This window comes from Schistocerca nitens, chromosome 1 (genome assembly GCF_023898315.1).
Source record: "Schistocerca nitens isolate TAMUIC-IGC-003100 chromosome 1, iqSchNite1.1, whole genome shotgun sequence".
Classification (NCBI taxonomy): Eukaryota; Metazoa; Arthropoda; class Insecta; order Orthoptera; family Acrididae; genus Schistocerca; species Schistocerca nitens.
The window spans coordinates 790,331,286-790,350,035 of record NC_064614.1 but is presented as its reverse complement, the minus strand read 5'-3'; the positions used below and the strand labels follow the sequence as shown (position 1 = coordinate 790,350,035).

The 18,750-nt window shown below is 39.2% G+C and overlaps 1 protein-coding gene across 1 annotated transcript in view; it reads left to right on the top strand.

Moving 5' to 3' along the window:
- Positions 1 to 18,750, top strand: part of LOC126262186 (neurofibromin) — a 502,919-nt gene that overhangs the window by 8,775 nt on the left and 475,394 nt on the right. The window contains exons 2-3 of the mRNA XM_049958602.1: positions 7,121 to 7,264; positions 12,847 to 13,027. Of these exons, the coding sequence (XP_049814559.1) occupies positions 7,121 to 7,264; positions 12,847 to 13,027 (325 nt within the window). The remainder of the gene's footprint in view (positions 1 to 7,120; positions 7,265 to 12,846; positions 13,028 to 18,750) is intronic.

Sequence of the window (18,750 nt, the reverse complement as noted above, 5' to 3'; positions counted from 1 at the left end):
GAAATCCATACAATGTAAATGGTTTCATGGATTAATAAAGAAATCAAATCAAAGAATTATGAGAAAGCTAAGAACAGAACTGCTGAAAGGGAGGAAAAGTCGCTCCAAACCCTTGACAGGAGGCACGACATTACACTCAATCAGTAGAAAGCAGCTTTAAGTGTAAAATAATAAATTCAAATTGTAGATTGCTAATGTTTTGAAGTAGGTGACATACAATTGAAGATGTGAGCTACAACAGAAGAAAATGATTAAGAAATAACCAAAAATATGGGAGATTAATTAATGTGACATAAATAAAAAGTGAATAAAAGATGTAAATATTGAAAAGTAAAGGAAAAGTTAACAAAGAAAGAATGTGATGCAAACATGGGAAAAGGAATGAAAGAGGATGGGAAGAATAGATTGAATTAAAAGGGGAAAAAAGAGGAGTGAGAGGAAGAGGGGTTGCAGGGTAATGAGGAAAAGAGAAAATGTGAAATAAAATATAATTAAAAATGAGTTGAACTAAGGTATAAAGGCAGAGAGAAAAACATGATGAAGAATATAAACAAAAAAATTCAGGAAGATAGGGGGAAAAAAAAAAACAAAAGGGAGAAGGGTGTATAGATACCATGTGACTACTGCTAAATTTCACAAATAGCTTAGCAACAAAATGCTGTGCTGCCAGCATACGTAATTTATTTATTACAATTCAATCTGAATGATATCTTGGTAGTGGTGATGCCAGTGTAAACACAGGACAAAACTTACTTATCAGTTGACAGATCACACATGTGCTCTCACGGGTTGCCCGTCTTGTGTTTCCATATATGTTTTTCTACTGATGGAGTGGGAACATGCAATAAGATAAGGTGCGTAGAACAAGATTTATAATTAGGCTGGTCACTTGGGTAAGGACCAAGGTCCTATTTAACAAACAGGATGAAACATATTAATAGCAGCTGTTCCGCTGTGTAAGTTATATTGATCCACTCCTCTAAGACTAATACTTCCAATACTCACCAACACACACTGGTTTGTCGCCTCACACAGTCATTATTTGCGCTGGGTCTTTGTCCTTCGCTTCTTTCCTGTCTTATTTTATTTACCTTCTGCATCATCTGTCTACCTTTTCCTTTGTCCTCTACATCTGTATGGAAATTTGCCTAATTATTAAATTTTATTTCATTTTTTTCTATTTTTCTTACCCCTCTTCATACCTTACTTCTTTTTTCCCCTTTTTCTGTTTGTTGCAGTTTATCATTATACCTCTTCTTGTTCCTTTTCCCTAACATCTAGTGCCCAACAAATGTTTTTGCAAAAATTTATTTTGTGGTCTTCGCATTTGCAATTCCTGTTTCCTTCCTGCTCACCAGTTGAAATTATATGCATGGACTCAACAGTATGTGGGGTGACAATATATAACAAGTTAATGGGTAAAAACAGATTTAATATGAAGCCAGAAATTTTAAAAATGAGACTACAGAAGATTCTGTGGGAGAAACGCTACTATTCAATAGAAGAATTCATAGAGGATGAAATGATCGTTTGAGCAAAGGGTAATTAAGTGTTAGATTTTATTGTATGTATGTGTAAAAAATTGTATCATTATTATGATGCTGTCTGTTAACATCAGCTTTGTTTATGGTGAAATTTTACCACAATTGACAAGTCTCCTGCACCTGAATAAAATGATTTAGATTATGTATGTTGTGAGACAAATAAACCACAGTTCAGAAACACTATGTAGTTTTTGTATCATACAGCTGTCTCACGCCATTACATTTGGCCTTTCTTCCCATCAGGGTCTTGTCAAGACCATATAGGGTTGATGGTCTATGAAACTTAATTTTTAGGGACCATGAAGTACTTTTTCCATACTTGGCTTCATGGTCTGCCATAAGCATAGCAGCTTAGCAGCTGAATTAGAGATAATTGTGGTGTTGGATGGAGAGCATTCCTTTCACCGCAGCAAAAGTAACAGTTCTGTCAAGTGAATTGAAAGTGCTCAGATACAATGCTGGCAGTCAACGCAAAAGGCAGGTGGAAGGTAGGTGAGCTGTGGAACAACAGCACATTTTGTCACAACCAAATCATGGATATTTGATGCATGGAACAATCCATATCTGTGAAGTCCTGCAGATCCTTTGCTTTCCATATGACACTGTATGATTGCCATGTTTAGGGGAAAATGGTGCTGCCAGAATTGATTGCTGTATGAGAATTGATGACAAGGGTTACTGCAAGAGTAACAGCATATGGATGACCCACAGTGTTGTGTCCATAATTGGTATGAGATAACTGGGCAAATTGTGAACAATTCAACCATGTAATAAATGAATAAAACATCTATTTACAAATGTACAAAATTATGAATTACATACATAACTTTGGACCACTTTGAATCTGTTCCAGCAATGTACATGATATGTTTATCACTGTATAGCTTTGGAAATATCAATATCATGCAGGGTGCTTAGTAGTCTCAGTGCAAGTCATCCGAGATCTTGGGACGGAACTCTGTGTGCGGCATTTAAAAAAAAAAAAAAAAATGTGCAAACAAATACATTTGCATGTAGTGAGGAGATGCAAAGATGGCATCCTCTGATGGCGTCTGTAGCCCCAAGCATAGGAATACTGTGAGCCTTGCAGATAGTGGGGCTCATGGTGGCGCCTGTCAGTGGCCTTTTTAAATGCATATTCTGCAGAGATGTGGGTGGCACACTACATGAGGACGATGTAGACACCAAAAATACCACCTGTACTACAGAAGACAGTCATGAGCATGAACAATCAATTGTGCTGTTCTGTAATATAAAGAGGAACCCCACTGTTGGTAATGTAATATTACAGAAACATGCACAGGAAATAGCGCTTGAGGCAGAATGTGTGTTTGTGTGTGTGTGTGTCTATATGCAGGGTGTCCCACTCAAACCTCCCTGATTTCAGACACCCCGGGGAAAAAAAACCACAGTAGATACAACAATAAAAAATGCACCACATTGTAGACCATCTCAAAGAATTTATTTATTTATCACCATTACACCTCTACATGTAAACCATTTGTAGCACGAAGAATATCAAGTCTATATTCAGTTACTTGCCAAGTTCTTTGTAACATTTCCTCTGTTATTGTTGCAATCGTATTAGTGATACGATGTCACAACATAGGAATATCATCCACTTTGGTCGCATACACGCGGTCCTTCACAAATCCACACATGAAGAAATCAAGCTGCATAATGTCGGGTGAATGTGGTGGCCAGGCAATGGGTCCTCCACGTCTGATTTAACGAATGGGAAATTTCCTGTCCAGGAACTAGTGAGCAGCCGTTGACCAATGTGTTCGAAGCTCCAACTTGTTGAAAAATGATGTTGGGTTGCAAGTCTAAAATCTGAGGGTTCACAAACTGCTCCAACGTGTCTAGATACACTGACCCATTCACTGTTTGTTGTGCAAAGAAGAACGGTCCAACAATCCTGTCATGCATTAGACCGCACCAGACGTTTAGTTTAGGGCAACCATGAACATGTTAAATGACAACATGCAGATTTTGCGAACCCCAAATCCGAACATTATGCCTATTAACCCTTCCTGACAGATGAAAGGTTGCCTCAGCTGAGAATAAACATCTTTCCAGGAAGCTGGCATCCATATCAATGTGGTTGTTGTGGTCTTCAGTCCAGAGACTGGTTTGATGCAGCTTTCCATGCTACTCTATCCTGTGCAAGCTTCATCTCCCAATACCTACTGCAATCAACATCCTTCGGAATCTGTTTGGTGTATTCATCTCTTGGTCTCCCTCTACAATTTTTACCCTCCACGGTGCCCTCCAATACTAAATTGGCGATCCCTTGATGCCTCAGAATATGTCCTACCAACCGATCCCTTCTTCTAGTCAAGTTGTGCCACAAATTTCTTTTCTCTTCAGTTCTATTCAGTACCTCCTCATTAGTTATGTTATCTATTCCTCTACTCCTCAACATTCTTCTGCAGCACCACATTTCGAAAGCTTCTATTCTCTTCTTGTCTAAACTATTTTTCATCCATGTTTCACTTGCATACATATACAAATACTTTCGAAACAAATTCTTGACACTTAAATCTATACTCTATGTTAACAAATTTCTCTTCTCAGAAACACTTTTCCTTGCCATTGCCAGTCTACATTTTAGATCCTCTCTACTTTGACCATCATTAGATATTTTGCTCCCCAAATGCTTTATTTCCTAGTCTAATTCCCTCAGCATCACCCAATTTAATTCGACTACGTTCCATTATCCTTGTTTTGCTTTTGTTGATGTTCACCTTATATCCTCCTTTCAAGACACTGTCCATTCCGTTCAGCTGCTCTTCCAGGTCCTTTGCAGTCTCTGACAGAATTACAATATCATCGGCGAACCTCAAAGTTTTTATTTCTTCTCCATGGATTTTAATACCTACTCCAAATTTTTCTTTTGTTTCCTTTATTGTTTGCTCAATATACAGATTGAATAACATCGGGGATAGGCTACAACCCTGTCTCACTCCCTTCCCAGCCACTGCTTCCCTTTAATGCCCCTCGACTCTTATAACTGCCATCTGGGTAAATAGCCTTTTGCTCCCTATATTTTACCCCTGCCACCTTCAGAATTTGAAAGAGAGTATTCCAGTAAACATTGTCAAAAGCTTTCTCTAAGTCTACAAATACTAGAAATGTAGGTTTGCCTTTCCTTAACCTATTTTCTAAGATAAGTCGTAGGGTCAGTATTGCCTCCTGTTTTCCAACATTTCTCTGGAATCCAAACTGATCTTCCCGGAGGTCGGCTTCTACCAGTTTTTCCATTCGTTTGTAAAGAATTCGTGTTAGTATTTTGCAGCCGTGGCTTATTAAACTGATAGTTGGTAATTTTCACATCTGTCAACACCTGCTCTCTTTGGGATTAGAATTATTATATTCTGCTTGAAGACTGAGGGTATTTCACCTGTCTTGTACATCTTGCTTACCAGATGGTAGAGTTTTGTCAGGTTTGGCTCTCCCAAGGCTATCAGTAGTTCTAATGGAATGTTGTCTACTCCCGGGGACTTGTTTCGACTTAGGTCTTTCAGTGCCTGTTAAACTCTTCACGCAGTATCATATCTCCCATTTCATCTTCATCTACATCCTCTTCCATTTCGATAATACTGTCCTCAAGTACATTGCCTTTGTATAGACCCTCTGTATACTCCTTCCACCATTCTGCTTTCCCTTCTTTGCTTAGAACTGGGTTTCCATCTGAGCTCTTGATATTCATGCAAGTGGTTCTCTTTTCTCCAAAGGTCTCTTTAATTTTCCAGTAGGCAGTATCTATCTTACCCCTAGTGATATACGCCTCTACATCCTTACATTTGTCCTCTAGCCACCCCCCCTAGCCATTTTGCACTTCATGTCGATCTCATTTTTGAAACGTTTGTATTCCTTTTTGCCTCCTTCATTTACTGCATTTTTGTATTATCTCCTGTCATCAATTAAATTCAATATCTATTCTGTTACCCAAGGATTTCTGCTAGCCCTTGTCTTTTTACCTACTTGATCCTCTGCTGCCTTCACTATTTCATCTCTCAAATCTACCCATTCTTGGTGTAATGTATTTCTTTCCCCCATTCTTGTCAATCTTTCCCTAATGCTCTCCCTGAAACTCTGTACAACCTCTGGTTCTGTCAGTTTATCCAGGTCACATCTCCTTAAGTTCCCAGTTTTTTGCAGTTTCTTCAGTTTTAATCTACAGTTCATAACCAATATATTGTGGTCCAAATCTGCCTCTGGAAATGTCTTACAGTGTAAAACCTGGTTCCTAAATCTCTGTCTTACCATTATATAATCTACCTGAAACTTTCCAGTATCTGCAGGCTTCTTCCATGTATCCAACCTTCTTTCATGATTCTTGAACCAAGTGTTAGCTATGATCAAGTTATGCTCTGTGCAAAATTCTACCAGGCGGCTTCCTCTTTCATTCCTTACCCCCATTCTATATTCACCTACTATGTTTCCTTCTCTTCCTTTTCCTACTGTCGAATTCCAGTCACCCATGACTATTAAATTTTTGTCTCCCTTTCACTATCTGAATAATTTCTTTTATCTCTTCATACATTTCATCAATCTCTTCATCATCTGCGGATCTAGTTGGCATATAAACTTGTACTACTGTAGTAGACGTGGGCTTTGTATCTATCTTGGCCACAATAATGCGTTCGCTATGCTGTTTGTAGTAGCTTACTCGCATTCCTATTTTTTTTGTTCATTATTAAATCTACTCCTGCATTACCCCTATTTGATTTTGTACTTATAACCCTGTATTCACCTGACCAGAAGTCTTGCTCCTCCTGCCACCAAACTTCACTAATTCCCACTATATCTAACTTTAACCTATTCATTTCCCTTTTTAAATTTTCTAAACTACCTGCCTGGTTAAGAGATCTGACATTCCAGTCTCCGACCCGTAGGACGTCAGTTTTCTTTCTCCTGATAACAACGTCCTCCTGAGTAGTCCCCGCCCGGAGATGCAAATGGGGGACTATTTTACCTCCGGAATATTTTACCCAAGAGTATGCCATCATCATTTAACCATACAGTAAAGCTGCATGCCCTTGGGAAAAATTATGGCTGTAGTTTCCCCTTGCTTTCAGTCGTTCGCAATACCAGCACAGCAAGGCTTGTGGGTGAATTTATCCCACTTGAACACTAAATTCCAGCATGAGCCAGAACTATGGAAGATTCTGGGGTGGGCTTTAGGGCATGTCAGGTAGGTGACTGAGACAGAAAAAGGATTCCTTTGATGATCATAAATTTACTGTGTTTTATATGTGTCGTTCTAGTTTGCATTGTGTTATTTTATTATTTTCAAAGGGTTGAAGGTGCGTGATTGTAACTTAATTTGAAAAGTGAACCATAGAGTTCGTTCTTGTGCCATAATATGAAAGAAATTCCCACAACAGTAAAAACACTGCCGCTCTATCTCTGTTTGTCGTTTGACATGGAATAGGCTTTATAATTACATTTTGAATTCCACGAAATAGCATACAGTCATCTTTTAATATTGCACTGTAATTATAATTGTCTAAAATTTTCTGATAAATGAAGTAGCAATTGCATATTTTCTTCTTTTTGTTGAATTTCAGTTGCCATGTCGAACCGGGCCTCAAACTACACATTCTCGGATAAATGAAGAACAGAACAAGAAATGTCTTATCCAGATAAGCAGATACAGATTTTCTTTAGTTATTTCAGGTCTCACAAAAATCCTACAACGTGTAAATGAAATGGTAAGTTCAAATTATATAAATGATTTCAGTTACTCTTTTGTTTGTCTAATAGTCTTCCATGTATATTTGAGTTATTTATCAAACTTAATGTAATTGTACTATAATAGGAAGAGGGCTTATGACTAGATTGACTTGAAACTGATTCACGTTGAGTAGATAAATCAGTTAATCTAACTGTTCAGATCATCAATTATTTCTTCACTGTAGAGAGCATGATACGGAAGATTCCTGTGTGGCAGCATCTAACATGAGTAGGTTTGTAATGAGATGAGAAAAATGGAAAATGAATATGGAAATGTGGTACTGTAAGAAGAGAATGATCAGTGTGCTGTCATAGGGAGTGGAGTAAAATGAACACTGGTGACGGAATCAGTAAAGTGCAAATGGTATATTGAAGGTCAGGTTGTAGAAGTCTGCTAAGAATGCCAAAACCGTAGGAAGGAAAATGGCTGATTTAAATGTAGCTTTTTGTATGTGAGATGAGGAAAAAAAAAATATTGATGTGAACACAGTGTAGCAACATACAATCACAGGTATTATTTTTGCTGCTTATTTTCCGCTGATATCAGGAATCTTTTAAATATAATTGTTCAAATAAATAAATAAATGTTGTGTGACTAGGACCTCCCGTCGGGTAGACCGTTCGCCGGGTGCAAGTCTTTGGATTTGACACCACTTCAGCGACTTGCGCGTCGATGGGGATGAAATGATGATGATTAGGACAACACAGCACCCAGTCCCTGAGTGGAGAAAATCTCCGACCCAGCTGGAAATCGAACCCAGACCCTTAGGATTGAAATTCTGTCGCGCTGACCACTCAGCTACCGGGGGCGGACATGTTCAAATGATAAAAACAGAACCATTCACATTGTGTTTTGTACAGTGCTGTTGAAGAAGAGAGAGATTGAGCTGATGCATTTGAAGCACCGGTATTTATTTAATTTGTTGATGGGAGCAGTAGCAGCAGAAAAATACTTGAAGACCATAAAAATGTTGTCATGAATTACTGTAAATATTAGGTGCAAAAATTACATAGTTTGCATCATCATTTCAGCCATTGAAATATGAATGAGTTCATCAAACTTCAAACAGCATGAAGGATAGGCAATACTGATTTTAAAATTAAAAAAAATGTTTTAAATATGGTTAGGTATTGTGTGATTAGTTAAAACAAAAGAGCATTTAATGCATAAAGTAAGTAAAATGCTTTGCTTCTCCAGTAAATAAAACTTAATAAAATATTACTGGGCTAAAAATATAATGTTAGTACATACTTGTGATATTTGAAGGAAATTTCCTATTATACTAGTTAATAAATTACAGTCAGAATGTGTTAGTGTAAACTGACAAAATTTTAAGATTACGGTAAAGTTTTACATCGGGTTATGGAATTAAGTATGTGAAAAGCTGCAGAAGTAGTTGACCTGGAAGAAGAACATGAAACAAAAGCAGTCATTTTTTAAGACTAGCTATTTGCTGCTAATAAATCTCAGATGATCTTGACAGTGGCTGTTTGGGTGCCTCAAAATAATGACTGCAGCTACATGATTCATAAATGCAAATGTGTTTATGAGAAGACAATATAGAAAGAAGAATTTAACAATCGAACTCTAAAGCTGTAATGTCCTTAACTGGAAAAAGTGCAGTTACAAATAAGTGTGTAATGGACGTCAGTAACTCTCTGCTGACAGATTTTGGGAAACTAAAGATTATTTGTGAGGAATACAAAAATATTCCAGTGATGTGCAAAATTCACTTGCTGCCATGTGCAATTCACATAACTTATTAGTGAATGCAGCAATGCACCACAATTGCTAAATATGTATGGGAATTGGATTTATTTCCTAACCTCCTGCTCACCCTTCTCTGAAATCTCCTCAGCCCTGTCTCTTTGTCCATCTCCTCCACCTCCTCCCTCTCTTTGATCTTGACCCTTGTATAGCAAATGAAACCTTGATTGGGAATTGAAGTCGCTTAAAGTGAATGGGTGCATTTGGATGGGATCTTTGGTAAATTCTGGTATGAGGGAGACCTCGACACCTGCTGGATCCATGAACATAATAGCTTCAATGACAGTACTTAGCGTAGTTTTAATCTGTGAATGGGTAAGATTACAAAGTTTGGACAGTTCAGATTTTGTGGTAGTATTCTAATCATAAGCTGATAATCCATAAATTCAACTGTCCTGTTTACTGTTAAAACTGAGGTTGTGTACATAATTTTTAACAACGTTTGCATGTATAAAAATGAGGAGAAGGAATATATATATAGTGGAGAATTTAAATGCCCAGCTGTCATAGTTAAAACTGACTGCGAGAAAGAAAATGAAACTGCAGATTTTCACAGCACAGCACTGCATTTTATTTCTCACACTTGGTTTTAACAGAAAACTTGTAGAATGTTTAAGAAAAGTATACAGACTATGTTTGTATGTTTATTAGAGTATTGTGGAAAAATCTGAAATAAATCGGTCAAGAACTTTTCAATATTTTTGCTGACAAAGTTGTCATCATCATTTCATCATCATCATCATCATCATTTCGTGTCACGGGGTGGCGACAGGAAGGGCATTCGGACACCCCTTCAAATACCATGCCAAATCCGACCATAACCCTGCCGACCATGTGGAAATGTTGGGCAAAGCCACAAGAAAAAGAAGATTTATTTTAAAAAATGTATGGTGAAGCCCATTTCTGAATCGACTGAAGTGTTGAGTGTGTAGCAGAATAACTGTGGCTTCTGGATTCGAGGCCTCTACTGTTGTGGCACTCTTGTGGTGCCAGTGCTGTTGAAGTGGTTGGGGTTGGAGCCCTGTGCTGGGGATGGCTTGTGAGTGATGTCTTCAGATACTTGGCCTGTGAAACAAGCAGATGTTGGCCAGTAAGCTTAAGAAGGGTCCGGTAGTGGCCCATGGATGATGTCAGCTTTAAGATGGTGATACAGATTGAATGTTCCGAAGTGAACTGGCATCGGTTGTTGTTACTTCGGATGATGTTGGGCCCAAATTATTTCTGCAGCCTCCACAACTGGCACCCCAGCCTCTTTTGAGCGATACTATCTCTGACCTTAGCCGAGAGAAGTAAGGAACCACATGGTTGATGTAATACAATAATATGCCATCACAGATATACATGCAGTGTAAGTTGTAGGGCACGATAAAATAAATGAAAAACAAAACACATTGTGCAGTATTATAAGGGCCTGTCTGGAAATTTCTGTTTGAAGGTTGCACACTACAGAATCAGTATGCTAATCAGGCAAAATTGCCGTGAACATTGAGGCAATCATCCCACCGACTCACCAGTTGAAGATACCTGTTTGGTAGTCCGACAGGAATTGTTGATGCTTCATAGAACATTTTTAAGGGACCGAAGGCTCGATAATGATATGGAGAGATCAGGACTATAGGGCAGGTGCTTGACTGCCTCCCGCATGAGTTGGCGTAACTTTTGTGTTATGACATTTGCAATATGGGTACGTGCATTATCTGCTTCCCTTCTCGTGCACCATTCCACAGTGGTGTTTTTCGACAGACGTGGTGCCCCATACACATTCTTCATTGTGTGATGGATGTCTTCCAGTATTCGACCTTTGGCAGCGAAGAAAAGAATAGCAGCACATTGGTTCTGTTTGGACACATTGGGTAATTATGTTGCCATAGTTCACATTTCTGCATTTACCATATTTACTCGAATCTAAGCCGCACTCAAATCTAAGCCGCACCTGAAAAATGAGACTCGAAATCGAGGAAAATAAAATTTTCCCAAATCTAAGCTGCACCTGAAATTTGAGACTGGAAATTCAAGGGGAGAGAAAAGTTTTAGACCGCACTTCCAAATCGAAACAAAGTTGGTCCATTGTAACATGAGACACAGTTGGGGTCGAATGGATGAAGATACAGCTACAGTAGTTTGGTTCAAGTCATAAGCTTAAGAGTTAAGCTTTACCAAGTAGCCATTGCTATGTGTCAGGCACTCCGTCCGTATTTATATGGGTACACTTCCTTTTTCACTTGCTTCATCTGGTTTGAATCAATTGCTTATTTTGCTTTGATCTGATAAGCGCCGTTCTCTTTGTTATAGGTGTTTACGTCAGTCTAAGCTGAAAATGCATTATTGTAGTGTGTCATGCATTGTTTGTGGCATTCTGATAATGAGTGTTTACGAGCTGTCGCCGATTGCAGCATGGCTTGCTTTTGTGTGCACTACCGCGGCTTACATTAAAAAAAAGAGAGGAATTGTCTCATAAGCGAATCAGTGGCAAGAGACTACTATTTGTTGTTACTTACACTGCTGCTTTCTTTGATAATGATCAACAAGAATCAAACAATAGACTGCGTATGATAGAAGATGTTCTGAACAAGAGTTTTACGAAAAATTTTCTCCATTTGAAAATCTTTGCACACGCCTTTTTAGTACATTACATTCTGCACAGAAATTAGATTCATCTTAGATTTAAAAATCTAGTCAGTTGCCGTGCTTCATTTCTGACTGTATCACTATTCAGCACAAGAATAATACGAGTATAAACGTGACATGATATGTATATTCTTCCGCGTTTGCTGTTGTCTGACTCTAGTTTCGTAGTTCATTAGGCAGACAGGATTTAAATGACATAGCAGCAAACACGAAAGAATATATGGCATAATGTTTACATTCTTCTACCTTTTCTTTTAATTTATTTAGCTACTGATGCAGAGGTTTTGGCGCCTGTATTTATCTTTGTGCCTGCTAAGCATGCCTGTGTAGCGCTACATATATTCGATGGCAGAAGTTAGCTGTGGCGACACCTACCAACATTTTTCAGAACTTCCGCTTACTTTGCACTCGATTCTAAACTGCAGGCGGTTTTTTGGATTACAAAAACCGGGTAAAAGTGCGGCTTAGATTCGAGTAAATATGGTACTGTATGCACATCAGAAAGACACGAATGCCACACTAATCTCTTGCCCACATGTTGGTGCTGATATGCGCGCATCTGAGTTGTGTTGCATTGCGTATAGACTGAAGCAGCATCCTCATATGAAAACTCCTTGATTGCCCCTTATAATTTGATAAAATATCCACAGTACTGATGCTAGATAAGCTATAAATATGCAGTGAGTGTTGTTCGCAAATACATTGAGAGCTGATATCCGACATGGTGTTTGAGGTTCTTGGTAGCTTGCTGCCTCTCTGAAATTTTTTATCTAGTGTGACACAAAGTAATGGCAAGAGTAAATCTGCATGTTCCAATCTTATAAGAGTGAAGCAAGATTACTGAAGTTCATAATTTGATGACAAAATTTCTGGTGTCAGAGTGTGTAGTCTGATTGCCGTTGACATTGCAGTGGCTGCTACAGTAAGCTTTGTATCAAATTCCATTTAAATGCATAGACTGTCATGTGCCTTTCTACAGCATATATGAAGTTAACTGATGGGGTCTCGATGTTCTATACATGCATGTACGATTTACAATAAACATTAATTTATTTCAAGGTCTCTCACCTACCCCATTCCATATTAGAATTTTTTAAATTCAGAGTATCACTATCACTGGTGTTTTACATCTATTTACACTGACATGACATGTATTAATTTCAGTTTCCAACTGTTGTCGGCCAACGCCCACATGGGCCAGATATTGAAAGAAATTGTTACGAATCATTAGTGATTGTTTTGGATACACTGGAAAAGTGCCTCAGTAACCAACCTAAAGATACAGCAAAATTTGAAGAAGCTATGAATGTGAAGCTACTGCTTAGAGAAATTTGCCAGTTTATAGGTATGATACCTGATGTTAAGCCTATTATACTGTTTTAAATCAATGTCTGTTATCTGTCAACTTTATTTTTTGCTGATGAAAATGTATCTTTTAAATATATATATTAAGTATTGTTCTTTTACTTGTCTAAAATTTAAGATAAAAATTTGATTATCTATTGTTTCAAAAGAAAATCACAGTGTATGATTAAAATTATGCTAGATTAATGACCATGAGATAGGTACAAACTGCATGTTTCCAATTTTATCTTAGAACTTCAAATCAGTGAGGACATTTGAGATAAACAGCAAAGTTATGAGTAATATTACAATGTTACTATCAGGTCACAAATTGAGTAACCAATAATTCAAAATTAATGTTTGTAACTGGGATACTTAGATAGATCCTTGTTATAAGTTATGAATGTGTTCTTGGAGATGCTGTTGTTTCAAAACATTTTAATTAAATGGATAAATGGAAATGAAGAACTCACTTCATACACTGTAGTTGCAATGTAGGCACTTTTATTGTTCCAACATGAATGCTTTCAACAGTATGATGCTGCCATCATCCGATCTTATGCAGCTTGTTATACGAGGTGCATTCAAGTTCTAAGGCCTCCGATTTTTTTTCTCCGGACTGGAAAGAGATAGAAACATGCGCATTGTTTTAAAATGAGGCCGCGTTCATTGTCAATGCGTCCCAGAGATGGCAGCACCGTACGGCAGATGGAATTTTACCGCCAGCGGCGAGAATGAGAACTGGTTTAAATACTTAAAATGGTGACGTTTTCCTTACTTGAACAGCGTGCAATCATTCGTTTTCTTAATTTGCGTGGTGTGAAACCAATTGAAATTCATCGACAGTTGAAGGAGACATGTGGTGATGGAGTTATGGATGTGTCGAAAGTGCGTTCGTGGGTGCGACAATTTAATGAAGGCAGAACATCGTGTGACAACAAACCGAAACAACCTCGGGCTTGCACAAGCCGGTCTGACGACATGATCGAGAAAGTGGAGAGAATTGTTTTGGGGGATCGCCGAATGACTGTTGAACAGATTGCCTCCAGAGTTGGCATTTCTGTGGGTTCTGTGCATACAATCCTGCATGACGACCTGAAAATGCGAAAAGTGTCATCCAGGTGGGTGCCATGAATGCTGACGGACGACCACATGGCTGCCCGTGTGGCATGTTGCCAAGCAATGTTGACGCGCAACGACAGCATGAATGGGACTTTCTTTTCGTTGGTTGTAACAATGGATGAGACGTGGATGCCATTTTTCAATCCAGAAATAAAGCGCCAGTCAGCTCAATGGAAGCACACAGATTCACCGCCACAAAAAAAATTTCGGGTAACCGCCAGTGCTGAAAAAATGATGGTGTCCATGTTCTGGGACAGCGAGGGCGTAATCCTTACCCATTGCATTCCAAAGGGCACTACGGTAACAGGTGCATCCTACGAAAATGTTTTGAAGAACAAATTCCTTCCTGCACTGCAACAAAAACGTCCGGGAAGCGCTGCGCATGTGCTGTTTCACCAAGACAACGCACCCGCACATCGAGCTAACGTTACGCAACAGTTTCTTCGTGATAACAACTTTGAAGTGATTCCTCATGCTCCCTACTCACCTGACCTGGCTCCTAGAGACTTTTGGCTATTTCCAACATTGAAAGACACTCTCCGTGGCCGCACATTCACCAGCCGTGCTGCTATTGCCTCAGCGATTTTCCAGTGGTCAAAACAGACTCCTAAAGAAGCCTTCGCCACTGCCATGGATCATGGCATCAGCATTGTGAAAAATGTGTATGTCTGCAGGGCTATTACGTCGAGAAGTAATGCCAGTTTAATCGATTTCGGGTGAGTAGTTAATTAGAAAAAAAAATCGGAGGCCTTAGAACTTGAATGCACCTCGTAAAACTGCCATGTTACATTACATGAAGTCAAAGCATAGAAGTGTATCTTCATTTCCAGCCATACCGCTCGCCCCACAGTCCATTATGTGTATCTTATCAATATAAATAACTCGTCCTTGTTTTGACATTTATATGATATATCTCAAGTAATTTTTGATATCCATCTCTTTGGGTGCAGTGTGTTAACATTGCCTGGTAGTCATTAGTGCCAATCTAAACATTGTGACTAATTTTCATTGGTAATCGTAGATCACTGAAGGCTCTCCTTCAGTACTGGATTCACAGGAAACAATGCTTGTTAGTGAGTCAGTTATTTACATGTTCTGTGAATCATAATTGTGACTTTTTGCTGTGATATGTAATGAATCAGTTCTACAAAACTTTGACAGTATACTGGTCATTTACATAAGTTCTTAAGTTGTTTTTATTTTTCTCCTTACATGTGTACAGTAATTTATACTTGATCTCTCTCTCCCTCATACATAAACAAACACAATCATACTACCGCACATTCTGATATTTTTCTATAGAATATAGGGAATTGTCAAGTAGATTATGATTTTAGTTTGCGCATTTAATTAATTTTATTATCCTTTAAATTCTTTACATTACTGAGTATATGGTAAAAGATTTATATGGCCAAATACCTCATTCCGTTCTGTGCCCCACAAAGCTAAGTGATGGATAATGCAAATAGTTTCTTTTTCTAGAATTATGTTTATGAATGTTACTGTAGTTTACAAACTGTGATTTTTGACAACAAATGTCCTAAGGGAGTAACAAACAAATTATTCTTCACAAATGAGATACCCCAGAATATGATACCAGTTTGATAATAGGAAAAATAAATCAACTTTTTGACATTTTAGTCCCCAAAATCTGATTTTATCCACCACCAAAAATTGCAGATCTTAGATGTTTAAGAATTCATTAATGTGTGACTTCCAGTTCAGGTTCTTATAAGTAAAAATACCTAAGAATTTAGACTAAAATAGAAAGAAACATTCCACATGGGAAAAATATATTGAAAACAAAGATTCCATGACTTACCAAACGGGAAAGCGCTGGTAGATAGACACAATAAAAAGACACACAAACACACACACACAATTTCAGCTTTCGCAACCAACGGTTGCTTCGTCAGGAAAGAGGGAAGGAGAGGGAAAGACGAAAGGATGTGGGTTTTAAGGGAGAGGGTAAGGAGTCATTCCAGTCCCGGGAGCGGAAAGACTTACCTTAGGGGGAAAAAAGGACGGACATACACTCGCACACACACACATATCCATCCACACATATACAGACACAAGCAGACATATTTAAAGGCAAAGAGTTTGGGCAGAGATGTCAGTCGAGGCGGAAGTGCAGAGGCAAAGATGTTGTTGAATGACAGGTGAGGTATGAGTGGCGGCAACTTGAAATTAGCGGAGATTGAGGCCTGGTGGATAACGGGAAGAGAGGATATATTGGAGGACAAGTTCCCATCTCCGGAGTTCGGATAGGTTGGTGTTAGTGGGAAGTATCCAGATAACCCGGATGGTGTAACACTGTGCCACGATGTGCTGGCCATGCACCAAGGCATGTTTAGCCACAGGGTGATCCTCATTACCAACAAACACTGTCTGCCTGTGTCCATTCATGCGAATGGACAGTTTGTTGCTGATCATTCCCACATAGAATGCGTCACAGTGTAGGCAGGTCAGTTGGTAGATCACGTGGGTGCTTTCACAAGAGGAAGCCTTCTTGGTTACCCAGGCCTGCCAACCCAAAGTTTGGTACAGATTTATTGATGACATCTTCATGATCTGGACTCACAGTGAAGAAGAACTCCAGAATTTCCTCTCCAACCTCAACTCCTTTGGTTCCATCAGATTCACCTGGTCCTACTCCAAATCTCATGCCACTTTCCTTGACGTTGACCTCCATCTGTCCAATGGCCAGCTTCACACATCCGTCCACATCAAACCCACCAACAAGCAACAGTACCTCCATTATGACAGCTGCCACCCATTCCATATGAAACGGTCCCTTCCCTACAGCCTAGGCCTTCGTGGCAAACAAATCTGCTCCAGTCCTGAATCCCTGAACCATTACACCAACAACCTGAAAATAGCTTTCACATCCCACAATACCCTCCCGACCTGGTACAGAAGCAAATAACCAGAGCCACTTCCTCATCCCCTCAAACCCAGAACCTCTCACAGAAGAACCCCAAAAGTGACCCACTTGTGACAGGATACTTCCCGGGACTGGATCAGACTCTGAATGTGGCTCTCCAGCAGGGATACGACTTCCTCAAATACTGCCCCGAAATAAGATCCATCCTTCAAGCAATCCTCCCCACTCCACCAAGAGTGTCTTTCCGCCGTCCACCTAACCTTCGTAACCTGTTAGTTCATCCCTATGAAATCCCCAAACCATCTTCCCTACCCTCTGGCTCCTACCCTTGTAACTGCTCCCGGTGTAAAACCTGTCCCATGCACCCTCCCACCACCACCTACTCCAGTCCTGTAACCCGGAAGGTGTACACGATCAAAGGCAGAGCCACTTGTGAAAGCACCCACGTGATTTACCAACTGACCTGCCTACACTGTGACGCATTCTATGTGGGAATGACCAGCAACAAACTGTCCATTCGCATGAATGGACACAGGCAGACAGTGTTTGTTGGTAATGAGGATCACCCTGTGGCTAAACATGCCTTGGTGCACGGCCAGCACATCGTGGCACAGTGTTACACCGTCCGGGTTATCTGGATACTTCCCACTAACACCAACCTATCCGAACTCCGGAGATGGGAACTTGCCCTTCAGTATATCCTCTCTTCCCGTTATCCACCAGGCCTCAATCTCCGCTAATTTCAAGTTGCCGCCACTCATACCTCACCTGTCATTCAACAACGTCTTTGCGTCTGCACTTCCGCCTCGACTGACATCTCTGCCCAAACTCTTTGCCTTTAAATATGTCTGCTTGTGTCTGTATATGTGTGGATGGATATGTGTGTGTGTGCGAGTTTATACCCGTTCTTTTTTCCCCCTAAGGTAAGTCTTTCTGCTCCCGGGATTGGAATGACTCCTTACCCTCTCCCTTAAAACCCGCATCCTTTCGTCTTTCCCTCTCCTTCCCTTTTTCCTGACAAAGCAACCGTTGGTTGTGAGAGCTTGAAATTGTGTGTGTGTGTTTGTGTGTCTTTTTATTGTGTCTATCTACCAGCGCTTTTCCGTTTGGTAAGTCATGGAATCTTTGTTTTCAATATAGGAATTTAGACTGTACTATTTCATTTATTGATTTACCCTCAGTCATTATTTCTGATGTTGTGGTCAGGTCTTATGCAGTTTTGAATAATATGCAATGTGTTTTAACCAAATGTATCAGCTGTCCAGTTACTGATCATTGGCTATTAATTTTCAAGAAAATGTTATTTACATTTTCATCTGTTGGAATTAGTTCATGAGGCTTGATTTTAATAACTGCATTATCAGCAAAGGGAACTTTCCTGCTCTTGGAAACACTGTACATTGAGAGATAATGTATATATAACAAGAACTAGAGAAGTCCCTATATCAATCTCTGTGATACACTTGTCCACTTATATTAGCTATTCCCCATTCTGAAGATGCTGTTTCATTATGTATACTCTCTGAGGATCTTAATGCAACTTTTAAAATGTGTTAGTTCTATATCATGAAAACCAGTTACTAGTGAGATCTCTGATAACATAATATTCGAGCTTCTCTAGGAGAACATTGTGAACTGCACAATCAAATGCTTCTGGCAAGTTACAGAAAATACCAGTGAGCAATATTTTGTTATTCAAATTTTGTATTATCTGA